The following is a 13,738-nucleotide window of genomic DNA, read 5'->3' as shown; positions in this document are numbered from 1 at the left end:
GGGCGCTGTGGCGACGGCGGTTATTTAGATCCTGGTGGCAAGATGGCGGAGTCCGAAGAGCCCAAAGCTGGTTCTTGCACTTTTCTGTTCAAAAAATCTACAAAAAAATTCTCCGGGCGAAAGAGAAAAGCAAGCGACAGCGATAAAGGTAATAATTACTCCTTCAGTTAACGACTCCAACGTTGAAATTACATTATACCCTGTGCTAGGAACGTCGTGGCTGTGTTTTCTGTGAGTTCTTGTCTTCGTTGGATGTTTTTAATAATGATCTTGATAATTCGAGCCAAATACGTTACTAACGACAGAAATACGAGAGCAACTCTGTGAACTGTGGGTAGTTTGAGAAATTTTGTTGAAGCCAGTTCCCTCGTATATGCTGCATTTTGGCTCCCTCGGAATTTTGAGGGTTTGGGAAGCCTGCATCTTCTCCTTATCCAGTTTGTTCAAATGCCGTTTAACAAACCTATGTTGTACACTCACCTAGCTCTTTATTGGGAACACTACAGTGGATTACACTACACTAATTGAAGTGCACTGAACTCATTATCATGTTTATGAAACCAGTTTGAGACGACTTTTGTTTTATGACATGGAGCATTATCATGCCATTAGAAGATAGTCAATTGTGGTCATAAAGGGATGCACAAGGCATTCACATCCACACCAGTACACCACCACCACCAGCAGCCTGGGCTATATCTGCATGATTGGATAATTGCATAAATAAGCAAGTGTACAGGTGTTCTTAATAAAGTTCTGGCTGAGTGTATAAATGTATATGTAATACAGAGCTTGTCAGATAAATAGTGGATTCAACATGTTGGAGTCCATCATCCTGACTTAAAGACGAGATGCAATGAAATAAGTTCCGCTTGTTTTTTCAGATGGTAACAGTGACGAGGACCAGAGCTCTGTGGTCAGAAGAGAAAAGAAAGACACTCGAGTCAACCCTATGATTCAAAAGGTGCCATAGTAATATTAATAACATGATATTTTTAAATTCTTTTTGAGTGTAATAGTGAAATAAACATGACTCTTGTCTTGTCCCTGTCCAGACAAAGAAAGTGGAAAGAGATGCTGTATCTTCCAGTGAAAGTGAAGAAGACAAAGAAGACAAGAAGGTCACTGTTGCCTACAAGTCCACACGATCAGCAGTGAGTTGAGACTCCTTTTTTTTTTTATATCACATTTTGATGGGGTTCCAGGAAGAATGGTTTAAACCCCCTGGTCAGGAAAAATGAACATGAAACACTTGTCACCTTGCTGTGAAGTCACAATCTCTTTACTTGATGGAGGTACTGAAGAATTCCTCATTCTCCACCATTCTGCCAATCTTGTCCAAAACAGAAACCAGAGGGACCAGACGACATGGGTGCAACTGCTACGTATCAGCTGGATACAGAGAGAGACAAGGATGCTCAGGCCATTTTTGAGAGGAGTCAGAAAATCCAAGAGGTAGAAATTAGATGTGTAACATTAAGATTAACATTTTTTCTCAAAGTTATTATTTAATATACAAGTTTGAAGTGTTTCTTAGTACATCTTTGTTTTTTGTTTAGTTTTTTGATAAATACACTTTATTGGCATTCCAGTAGCTCGATGTTCCATTCAATTCATTATTATCAAATAACATCGCTCAATTCTGAATCTTGTATAACTGCACCAAGTCATATGTGAAATTTCAAATGGTGTTTTGATTTTTTTCACCAAACCTTTGCAAAAATGTAAAACAATCTGCTTAAATGTTAAATTATGCACGTTATTATTTTTTCTGCCAAATAATGTTGAAGTTTCCCTTACCCCTTTTTCCCCTTCAACAGGAGCTGACGGGTAAAGAGGACGATAGAATCTACCGCGGCATCAACAATTACCAAAAATTCATCAAGCCCAAAGATACCACAATGGGCAATGCCTCCTCTGGCATGGTCAGGTGAGTAGTAAAGTGACACATATTCATCACATGCTGTCATAAGACATGAATGGTGAATGCTAATATCAGTCATCATCGATTCATATAATTTTCTTCAACCTTTTAACAGAAAAGGACCAATCCGAGCCCCTGAACACCTGAGAGCCACGGTCAGGTGGGACTACCAGCCGGACATCTGCAAAGACTATAAGGAGACTGGTTTCTGTGGTTTTGGAGGTGGATACTATATTTTTACTATTAAAATATCAAAGTATTCTGTTGAATAACTAACTTTTTTTCAATCTTGACCCTTCACGTCAGTTTTTCCTGTTCTTCTCTTCTGCTTTTAGACAGCTGTAAGTTCCTTCACGACAGGTCAGACTACAAACATGGCTGGCAGATCGAGAGGGAGCTAGAGGAGGGCAGATACGGCGCCAATGGTGAGTTGAAGAGGGGGATTTCATGTCTTTTTTTTCTTTTGTTTTGTTTTGTTTTTTGTTTCTGCATCAGCATTTCTTGAACAATGCTATGGTTTCCTCTAGATGATGAGAACTACGAGGTGAGCAGTGACGACGAGGATATGCCCTTTAAGTGCTTCATCTGCAGGGAATCTTTTAAGAATCCTATCGTCACAAAGTAAGTTTCTTCCTCTGTATGTTCTCCTCCGCTTCTTCACCACGCAGAGCTTTTATTACCAGTTGCAGTTTGTTAACCAGTCAAATGTCTCCCAGGTGCAAGCACTATTTTTGTGAGGCCTGTGCTCTTCAGCATTACCGTAAGTCTAAGCGCTGCTATGTGTGCAACACGCAAACCAACGGTGTCTTCAACCCCGCTAAAGGTAAGATACTGAACCCCACTTTGCCCCTGATGGCAGTTGCAATGTGGCAAGTATTGCCAAAGCGCTTTGAGTGGTCAGTAAGACTAGAAAAGTGCTATATAAGTGCAAGTCCATTTACCATTTAAGCAGGGTCTGTCTCAAGACCTTGGAGAAGGGGCAAATAAATTTCTTCTAAGGAACTGATGTGATGATTGTAAGTTAAAGATTCCTCTTAGTCATGTTTTCTATTATTTTCACTTTATTCCAGAGTTGATGGCGAAGATGGAGAAACATCATGCCGCAACAGACCAACCACCATCAGATGAGGATGATTAGCAACCTTTTCAACCCTCCCCTTATGTGTTTGTCCATGTAAATTTTGAATAAAATAACTTTTTTAGAAGGTTCACTGACTCACTGTGTGCTACCATCAAGTTAAAACGTTAAACTGAACAATGTTTATTGTTAAAGGTCAAGTTTGACATTTGCAACACTTTGCTTTGTCCTCACTTTCAAATACATGCAGACAAAACAAGCACCAATGTAACATTCACTTTTGACATAAGTAACATCACGCCCAGAGTAAGTTGAAGGAAATGCAAACTTGTATGCTCTGAAGGTTAAACTAAACAGGTGTTGTTCTTAACCTCTGCGCAGCAAAAGTGACGTGTAAAGCATGAGATGTAGTTTACACTGTAATACAGGCAGAAAGCCAAGAGAAGCATATACATGCTGTTCGTTTCGCTGACTGAAAAACCTTCCATCTGGTGTGGAGGGCTAAATGAGTCAGCTGTGAGGACTGGTGTGCAACCTCATAGTGGTCTCACTGAGCAGATGGGCCACATACAGCGGCCATGTTCCAACAAGAGGTAGAGAGTCCCCTCTGAATATTTAGTAGCGGCTTCCCACTGATCCGTTTCATGAGAATCTTCAGGTTAAGGCTACATCTCCATCCATAAACCCTCCTCTGACCTCTCAGCATGAGGAAGAGGAGGGGTGCTGTTGTGTTTGGCTCCAGGGGGATTTGTTGTGTGTAACTACAATCTGTAAACAGGGGTGTGTGTGTTTAAGAGAGAGAGGCCATCAGTGCAGTGCAAACGTCTGTGCATATCTAGAGACCAAAAGCGTGCAAGAGACATCAAAAAGAGGCAAGATGGCTGCTGGCTTTTAACCTCTGTCTGACAACAGCAACTCCTTTAAGTTTGACAGTTGTATTATTTACAAGGGGACCATTACAAAAACAAATTTTGTCCTGTCTGTTCAGAGGGTTTCCCATCATGATCCTACAAGTGTCTCCCCACTGAGTCCTCCACTGTCAGAAGTCCCAGTCGTCCACCTCCAGGTGGCTGAGACCAGACTCCAGACTGGCCAGTCCAGAGGGAGAGTCCTGTGGCTGGGAGCTGTCGAAGCTGGTGATGGGTGACACGGGCCGCAGCAGCTCAGGCAGCGCTTCTGAGGGTTGGCGTTTTATCTGAGAGAGAGAGAGAAAATAAGAAACTTTAAACGTCATTGGTATTTATCACACAGTGGACTTTTAGTTACTAAGTTAAGAAGATAGTTTGTTGTCCCAGGTGTCAGGAATGACTTAAGCAACACCAAAATATACAAGAAATTATAACTGTTTTCATAAGTGATAATATCTGGGTTCTTCTGATATTTTACGCACCTGTTTGAAGAAGGGGTGATTTATGAGAGTGGTGGCAGACGGTCTGATGGAAAACAACAGGAAAAAATGAGTGTCTTGAAACCTTAAAAGATTTTGTAACGTGTGCTGTACAGTATTTAAGTGTGCAGGAAGAAAAACGCCAACCTCTTTTCTGGGTCTCGCTGTAGACACAGCTCAACAAAGGCGTGGAAATGCGGGGAGAACGTTCGGTTGTAAGGGTGTCCTCCTGATGAGGAGGAAGGCTCTCCGTTGGAGTGTCTGACCCCTCCAGCTCCCGGACCCTCACAGATCCCAGAGTCAGCCCCAGAGCGAGACGGTTTCATGGACAGCTCATCTGGTGGAATAGTGGTGGTGTCCAGCAAACACGGCACCGTGCCATTTAGCTTCTCCAGCAGCATCTGTGGAAATTTAGGAATTTAGGGACAGTTTATTGACTTTTACTGTGATGTTTATGAAAAAGTTAGCCCATTCATCAATGTGCAGTTTTTCTAGCTCAATTTTACCACTGTGCAAATAACAATCAAAATAACTGTGAAACCGACTGATCAAGTATTCCTTTTACACTCAATCACCTGTGTAGCTGGCATGTCTTTAAAGGGGACATGTCCATTTGCCAGTTCACAGGCTGTGATGCCGAGGCTGTAGATGTCTGACCGAGAGTCGTAGCCCTGCAGGTTCTGAGAAAAACATTCACATATCAAATTATCCATTAGTGTCTGTTTCATCAAGACCTCATTTCTAATTCCTTCTAATTTTACAGCATGAAGAAATGTAATCCTAAAACCTTTTTACACAGAGATGCTGCTCTTAAGAAGACCCTTGATTATGCCGCCTTCACTTGTTTACATTGGACCAAACAATATGCCGCCCTCATGAGTGATTTTAGATAGCACGCCGACATTCTGGAATCAGAGGCGTGACGTGTAACAACAGCATCAGCGTCAATCTGGCTCTGTGACTTTCTCCGCATAAAAAGGTAGAACAACAATGACCCCCCCCCCCCATTCCATGTTCGTACCTTTTATACAGAACAGCAAGGTGAAATAAAGGCCCAACATTCTCGCCTTGAACAGGCTGTGTACAAGTTGCTGCAGAACAGCATTTCCAAAACCTGTGGACTATGGTCGAAGACACAACATCATACGATGCTACAGTGTGGAGAAATGCAGTACCTGTTGCAGCACTTCGGGGCTGAGCCAAGGCAGCACCTTGACGCTGTACTGAGGAAAGTCATGAACAACTTTGGCCCTCTGCCCGTGACGGATCAGACTGAAGATACTCCGCAGACCTGACATGCAAACCTGTCCGTCTGCTGAGATCAATACGTGGCTGGCCTTCACACTCCTGCACAGAACCAGACACGATCAAGACAATGAATATCTCACTGACCTGTATTTACAAGTGAGGTTAGACTGGTATACGGTTATCAATATCGTCAATTTACTAAAACCTAATGCAAGTATAGGCCCAGAGACCAGCACAAAAGAAGATATAATGAAGAGCATATTGTGTAAGACATGCACAGTGGTTTCGCCATTTTCCCCAACTATGACACATATAAGTCACATGGAGTATTTCCATGGAGTTGTTTTGTTTTTTGATCTGGCATGACAGGTATGTGTGATACAAGAAGACGTGTCTGCCTCGAGTCTAGTAGTGTGTCTTACCGGTGCACATATCCCATGTGGTGGATGTATTGAAGAGCTTTTAGCATGCCCAGTAAAATGTAGGAGATGGTCAGCTCGCTCATACCATCAGTGAAATGAGTGCAGATCAGATCTCTGGCCGACCCTGATAAATGATCAAAACACAGATCATCATGACGCAGAAGCTTTCCTCTATTAATACACACTGCTTAAAAAACATTTTTAACATACTTGCATAATGTATAATAAGACGCAGTGACAGTTTCTTACCATAAGCCATGAAGGGGGTGATGACCCACAGTTCATTTTCAGCTATAAAGACACTCTTGTAGGGTAGAATACTGGGGTGGTGAAACAACTTTGACACATGAAGTTCACCCTGAGAGGCAGAGGAGAGGAAATTATATCTTATTATGTCAAGACGACAGGCAGAGGAGATGATTCTGAATCTAATTTGGCACTGAGGACCAAGCAGTGGAGACAGGGAAGTTAATTAGAACACACACACACACACACACGGGTTACATAAGGATTCCAAATGAAGCAGAGAGATGAAAGAAAGGGGAGTTTTGTTCACTAACAGGAGACATGCAATAACTACAGGGGAGCTGAATCGTGCAGACTGATGCACACCTGCAGGTATGTAACCATGTCATTAGTGCATGACTCCAAGTCAATCCGTCGGATAGCTACATGTATCCCTGTGGGTCTATATCGAGCCAGGTTCACAGTCATCAAGTCGTCCAAGCCCCGGCCTAAAACACACACACACGACAAAGACCTTAATCAACAAATACTCATGTCACTGTTAAACAAGTGTCCTTTACTCCTTGGTTTTTCATGTAAAATAACAAACAAACGAAAGAAAGATATATTGAAGACTTTGCTTTCTTTGTTTTTTGATACAATGGCGCAGTGAATTTGTTTTCTAAAAACAAAATGTCACTGCTAGTAAAAAAAAAAAAATGGAGTCAAACTTCAGTGTGTCTTGAAATCAACAGAAGCAGCAGGCTTTGCCTTTACATACCGATAACAGTGAGGAGCTCGTATGAGCTGCTGTCGGGGAGGAAGCTGCCCATGGTGTCCCGACGAGGGAGCGAGGTCAGACTCTCCTGACTGTCCTCATGGGCCTGAAGGCGGAGGAGAAGAAACAGAGCGGATGAAGATCGGTTGTGACGCTGACTTGGCTTTTTTTAGAGTGTAGGGTTGTGCCTGCAGTGACTACCAGAGGCTTGGTCATATGTGTGATATCTGTTAAAAGATCACCAAAGTGTTATCAAGGTGTGTTAGCATGACCTGTGGCACTTGTCAAAAAAGAAAAAAAAAAAACAAAAAAAAAAAAAGAAATTAGAAGACATTAGTAGCACGTACTGGCACTCAAACCATCACCAGCAAAATATTTTATAACTACACAGGTGTCTACTGTAGGTGTAGTAACTAAAACATATTAAAATACAACATTATAACTGAATATAAAACAGTGCGTATTATTTCAATAGTATAAGACATTTACAGTGAATCGGTAATTGTTGAACAACAATGTGGTTTGTCCTTGAGGAAGTAGTTTCTATAATGTTGTGTACTGACAGAATAAATACCAAACCACAAAGTGTGGTCTACACATTGTGTATGTCTTCCTGCCTTTAGTTAGAAATTCTTTTAGACTTGTGCGTCAGGAACACACATAAGAAAAAGTTATTATTCTTGGCAGTGAGGACTCCTGAATTCAATCAATTTCTTGACATTCAAATGATGGAAATGGACATACTGCAGTAGCAATCTGTAGAGGCTGTATGAATACTTGGATTGTTTCCATGGTGACCAGAACGAAGACGTACAGTCAGAATTAGAGTAGTGCACTTCCTTGAGCATAATTGTTTCCTCCAGGTCAAGATCAATATCAGAGACACACACACACACACACACACCTTTGAAAATATCCTCACAGATAAAACCAGGAGCTGTTCCATGTGTGGACAGCTCCACATAGTGCCCTCTGCCATACGTAAGCTTAACACACTTTCAATTAAAACTGGCATGATAGCAAAGTCAAGCATGCCATAGCAGCCGTCAGTTGAGGTAACATCAGTAAACGTTGATCTAATCACATGGGGTACACACGAGACTGCCAATGTGATCAGATTCAGAAGGGGTCGCCGTGCATTGCTAAAGCTGAACACATGGAACTCCACCCATCTACAGCCTGCAGGGACACACAGTGGCTGTGACGCTACAGCAGTTCACCAACAAGCCGTCAACACAGACAGGCAGTGTCAAAACGCAAACACTGAGTACTCACAACACAACATATTCTGCGAAAAGAAATCAGACTTTTAGTGAGGCAACTTAAAAACACCAAAATCCAAACAGAGCAGTTGCCTGAAGCACAGCATGTTAACAGCGCACTATAGACTCAGACAGGACCATTTAGATTGGCTGTACGAGAGGATTATTTGACCTCTAACACTATTGTTTCCCTGTCCTCTCCAACAGAAGCCCTGGTGGGTGGGGTGAAATGGCCCTCTGAGCTGCGAGCATGTACAGCATGTACTACTGAGCACTCATGCAAAAATGTGCAAAGCCTAAGGGGTTTGTGGATTCCTCTATATTTAAATCACACAGACATGCCGCACGCACATACACAAAGGGCAAATGGGGGATGATGATGCAGTGACAGGAGTACCACACTTACTTTCCTGTGAGAGAGTCCCTGAGCTTGCTCTGGGGTAGAAAAACCACATCAATGACATAAAGACATGTACACACACACACACACACACACACACAAGAGAAGGATCTGTGTTTAGAGCAGCTCTTGAACTGGGAAGCAGCCTCTGGTAGTGGGAGTTTGATGCATGCTGCAGAATCTCATTGATGACCTTTTCTATTTTCTCTATCACTAACATCATTTTTCTAAAACATCAGCTTTGTCTTTTATGTGACAAAGTCCTGCAACATTGTCAATACACAGTTTTCATAACTTGTGGGAACATAATTAAACTGAAACTGCACCACAACAGCAAAAATGAACTTTTACCCCAGCTTACGTCTGCATGAAAACCTTAAATATTTCCCATCAAAGCAAATGAAAAAAAAAAAAAAGAATAATAATCCAGCTAAACCCAGCAGGTTCTTTCCAAATATTATGTAAGGCAATGGGAACAGAGCACAGGCAAAACAGAAATGATACACTTGAACAAACATGCAACATTAAGCAATGATCAGCCACCAAGAAAATGAAAATGAGGAAAAGATTGAGAAGAAAAAAAACATAATCCACTCCTTCTATAAAACGTATTATTACTGTGGAGAAATAAGGCATTTTAAAAGACATACAAACCACTGATGCACAGCCATAAACAAACTGTCTCTTAGCTTCATGACACCTTGAAAGGCGTCATTTACAACTCACAAACTACAGTCCCTTTCACTCTACTTTCACATATATAAAATACTTGTTATATATTTGTTATCAAAACCGTCTGCTCTCTCCAGTCTTTAAGTGACTGCTGGAAATATCACAGAAAAAATAAAATCACTGCCATGAGTCATAGTGGGGAGCTACCACTACATGTAGCTTCTGACCAATAAGCAATTTTGGCAAGAAATCTACAAACAAGTTAAAACCGTCTAGCCCATAACACTGAAACTTTCAGACCTCGAGGCCTTTTTTTTTTAATGAGTATGATTTCAGGAAAACATATTTTCTCAGAACTGTTCTTGCTTACTTTACTAAAAATACAACCCATCAAATCAGTCCTACAGGACTGGAGAGATTCATGACTAGAAGATAGGTGGTTCAGGTCACAGACTGCTATGAAAAGCTAAGCAGGAAGAAGTGAATAAGAACCTCCCTCATTTAATTCAAAAGCTATCAGCAAGACATTTCACCTCGAGCTCTGTAGCTATCAGTGGATGCAGTACTAGGATTAAAAAAACATTCCAGCTAACTTAACTGTCCTTGGATGAATATTAGAAGTATCCTGACCTTCATTATGCCGACAGTATAGATTTACCCTGAGCTGTCTGCAGGCCTGGCACTGGCCTGAACTACTGCAAACATTTCTTCACTTATATGGTAAAATAATCATCTGTGGTAAAATAATATTACTTACATACTGCAGGTGAAAGGAAGTTAAGGCCGCCGGTTTTAGTTATTTTTAGTGGCACACTCGCTTTGCACTACTTCAGCATATTGATGTAACTGATGCATGTATGTAAACATGTCACTTGGGCAGAACTGAGATAAACTGGGAGTGAGTGGGCAAGTCTGATATTCTGGTATTGCTGCTGCCATATAGAGTTCAGTGTATCAAACCTCTGGGCTCTGATTAACTAAAACTGTGGATCATGCAGCCAGCTGACAACACTATGCATGTTTCTTGAACCACCGGTTAAATTAACTGTTTGAACTTTAAATACGATGTAGCCCCTGTTAGGAATTTAAAAGTTGTGAATCCTGCAAAACCAGGAACGCCCTCATGACTAATAGCAAATAACCATAATGATTTCAGCATGAGAGAGTGCTTTCACAAAGTCTCCTTGCACTTAATAAAAACTTTTCTGTCGGCTTCACTTCGCTAAAAGTAAAGTGGGCAAATGGACTTAATAAAAGGGAACTAAATTGCATTCCTTGTCCTTATCCTGTAGTGCTAACTTTATATACCTTATGTTTGTAAATTAGGTTGTATTAACGTGGCTGTGCATGTAACTGATAATTTGGATTAATCTTGGACTGCTAACTGGTGCTGTTCTGCAAACCATGATACCATGAGATACACCAGCCCACACCAAAACGTGCATATGCTTTTTTGTAATTGCAACTGATGTGCGAGGTTTTACCAGTTATCAGCTCACGTTTATAGTAATTTAATTGTAGAAGAAGTGCAACAGTAAACTCTGAAAATTAGCCTATAATGGCTAAAACCTAATTGCTATCTCAAAACTTGGTACAACAGCTTGTTGTATCTACTGCATATCTGGCATGCCAAAAGTTATGATTAAACACATTTGCTTTATTGGACAGTTAATTGTGATTTTAAACACAATAAATATGTCCACAAGAGGGAAAAGTCATATTTAGGTATAAAGGCAAATAAAAATATTTGACAGCAAAAAGAAGTACATCATTTTTCCACACGCAAGATTAACACATCAGACTAAAGAAAATCATAAGAAGCGTTAAATAAAATGGCACAAACTTTTTGTATGTGACAAGCCCACATGAAGACATTAATTAAAGTTATTTTGTTTGTGCCTCCTGAGAAATTATTGTAGCAAACAGAAACAATGAGTCAATAGCGCTCAAGACAGGTAATAGAAGCCGTATTTTTCTTTCTTTCTTTCATAATTGTAATTCAAGGATGACATCTGGAAGCAGAGCAAAGCAACTACTCACTTCGAGCAAAAGCTTCATCTAGAACTGAATGTGGTTTTCTATTTGTGCTGAAGGCCCTAGTGCGTAAGCAGTGGCTTGGGAATGTTGAACCCTTTCGTTGCAAGTTGGTTTGCCTCGGACCTCACCTCCAAATATCTCCAAATCCCGCAGGCTCTCCACACTCAATTTCTCAGATACCCAACGCTGACAGACATAGGGTTAATAAAAGACATGGAAAAAAAGAGAGAAAATGCAAGGAAGAATAAGGAAAGGTTCCAGAGAAACACAAACATATTTAAAGCTGTTGAATAAAGACAGTTCATGCTGATGGTCTAATTATTGCTTTAAAAGATTTCTGTTGCTTGTGTGGAAGAGAAAGTCATAGAAAGTGCCATTTCTAAAAAAGGCTAGCGATTTCATGCAGCCTTTCATGTCTGTAAGCAGTGGTGGGTCAATAGACAGACTGGTCTCTGTAAGAGCTTTATAAATATAACTGCACATAATTGTCTTATGATAACAATAGTGTCTGGCTGCTTGCAATGAAAGCTATCATAGATGTGGTTATAGACCAATTTCCCTTACAGGGATTAAGCCTTCTTCTGGACCAAACATATCAATTAAACACATATGAGCACTGTAGATTAAATTCTAGGTCTTGGATTAGATTTAATCCTTGTCTGGGAAACTAGCCCTGTAAGCCTATGTCTAAAAAAGGACATACTTGGCAAACACTTACAAGAAAAGACATGGATCCTCTTGAGAGCGTTACATATGACGCTGAAAACACAGTCTGGAAAAATCTGTGAATAAAAGTGAAAAAAAAAACTGTGAAAGAGAAGATGTCTCTCTTTGGTCTCCCCCTGCTAGAGTGATTTAGGATAGAATAGAATATAATAGATCTTAAGTGTCATTGTTAAAAGACCACAAAAGTCAGTTTAGCAGCCCCTTGTCAATGTGCATAAGCAAAACACATACATATTTATGAGTGTATATACTGTATATCTATATATGTCTGTAAAAGTATTTTATGTACTATATGAGCCTTTTAAGTCTGCTTCTGCTATGCATCACTCAATTTGTGTCTAATAATGCAGCACAATGTCGTCTTTTTAGCCCATATTTCTATTAATATTCGCCATGTCATTACTTTGCATGACTTGTATTACGTGTGTCCATGTTGTTTGTCTTAAATAATAAAATTAAATTTGAATATAATAGTGGCCTGATATATTTATTTTATAAATGATATTTATATATCTATAATAATATTCTATTCTCTTTTTACTATTGCTCTGTGTGCTTATAAATTATCTCAATACCTTTGTCATTTTAATTTTATATTCTTATATTATATTAATTCTATATTATACTTATATTCTGAGTGGCTTTGTTACATCTGTCCAGAAAGTACAGATTAGAAATGGCCTCTTCCCTAACTCTGGCGCATTTACTGCAATCTTTACTTATATGCACAATCCATGTTAAATAAACCAATAAGTGAAAAATAAATAAACAAAAGTCACATGTAGTTGGTTTACAATGCTCATTATCAATACTACACTTAAGAATTCTATCAGAATACTTACAATTACCTGAAGAATAGCATACATCTGTAGAACATAAATAATATTTGAAGGTTTAAGTGGCATTACATGAAAGGAATTATTTTTTGGCACATTACCAAACGTGTTAAATTGCCTCGCCCCATGAATGCTATGAATATTAGTTATTACTTATAATGATTATTAAACCTTGAAAAGCAGAGTAAAGTCTGGCAGCCAGATGATCTCTCGGTAGTTAGTGCTGCCTTTAATGATGATATCTTCATTGATGCTGATATTTTTAGGTTGAAACTAATCAACATTCACGCTTGAATATTGGCGGTTATTATGCAAACACATATACTGACTTCCAGCGATTGAAAACGAAGTAGTTTGAACAGTCCAAGAAAAAAAACACTTCAATAAACTAAAATCAGATTGGTCTCAAACATAGCTCAGTTCTTGCTAATGGCTCGCTAATGTTGCCATGATGGAGGGCGCAGGCTAGCACTAGTAAATTACCGTTAGCTACGACAGCTACCATGACTTATTTTAACAAGAAAATGCATTATTTTTAATGTCTTAGTAACTTACCGATATGAGGTTTAGAACAGCAATTCCTGGTTGCAGTATTATTATATTCTAAGACAACTTATTTAGCTGCCCATCCTCTCCAGCGGAGTGTTTTTGACAGCTCTCCACTACGCTATCTTGGCTGACCGTAGTGTCGCGCACGAACGACGACATACTTATGGAGGAACTTTGCGCGGGCTGATGACGTA

At 40.0% G+C, this 13,738-nt stretch overlaps 2 protein-coding genes across 6 annotated transcripts; one reads left to right on the top strand and one right to left on the bottom strand.

The window, feature by feature from the left end:
* Window positions 1–16: 16 nt before the first annotated feature.
* Window positions 17–3,133, top strand: rnf113a (ring finger protein 113A). Its single transcript, XM_022739379.1, has 10 exons — window positions 17–148; window positions 885–964; window positions 1,056–1,154; window positions 1,348–1,455; window positions 1,821–1,930; window positions 2,040–2,146; window positions 2,260–2,349; window positions 2,452–2,545; window positions 2,641–2,747; window positions 2,995–3,133. The coding sequence occupies exons 1-10, from the start codon at window positions 43–45 to the stop codon at window positions 3,060–3,062; spliced, it is 969 nt and encodes a 322-aa protein (XP_022595100.1). The 5' UTR covers window positions 17–42; the 3' UTR covers window positions 3,063–3,133.
* Window positions 3,134–3,169: 36 nt separating this feature from the next.
* On the bottom strand, window positions 3,170–13,665 carry strada (STE20-related kinase adaptor alpha). 5 transcript variants are annotated; one of them, XM_022739375.1, is made up of 14 exons: window positions 13,551–13,665; window positions 13,002–13,025; window positions 12,152–12,215; window positions 11,562–11,619; window positions 8,731–8,759; window positions 7,066–7,168; window positions 6,672–6,793; window positions 6,309–6,417; window positions 6,060–6,183; window positions 5,565–5,736; window positions 4,965–5,069; window positions 4,537–4,790; window positions 4,393–4,435; window positions 3,170–4,197 (listed from the first exon to the last, which is right to left on the bottom strand). In XM_022739375.1, the coding sequence occupies exons 3-14, from the start codon at window positions 12,161–12,163 to the stop codon at window positions 4,042–4,044; spliced, it is 1,287 nt and encodes a 428-aa protein (XP_022595096.1). In that variant the 5' UTR covers window positions 12,164–12,215; window positions 13,002–13,025; window positions 13,551–13,665; the 3' UTR covers window positions 3,170–4,041. The 5 variants fall into 5 exon arrangements, with proteins under 5 accessions (XP_022595096.1, XP_022595095.1, XP_022595097.1 ...); XM_022739374.1 differs by lacking the exon at window positions 13,002–13,025; XM_022739376.1 differs by lacking the exons at window positions 8,731–8,759; window positions 11,562–11,619; window positions 13,002–13,025 and having other exon boundaries at window positions 13,551–13,663.
* Between the last annotated feature and the right edge of the window lie 73 nt (window positions 13,666–13,738).

The sequence above is a fragment of the Seriola dumerili genome, unplaced genomic scaffold, assembly GCF_002260705.1.
Source record: "Seriola dumerili isolate Sdu_G_001 unplaced genomic scaffold, Sdu_1.0 BDQW01000044.1, whole genome shotgun sequence".
Taxonomy (NCBI): Eukaryota; Metazoa; Chordata; class Actinopteri; order Carangiformes; family Carangidae; genus Seriola; species Seriola dumerili.
The sequence above is the reverse complement of the archived record's forward strand: the minus strand, read 5'-3'. Positions and strand labels throughout refer to the sequence as shown.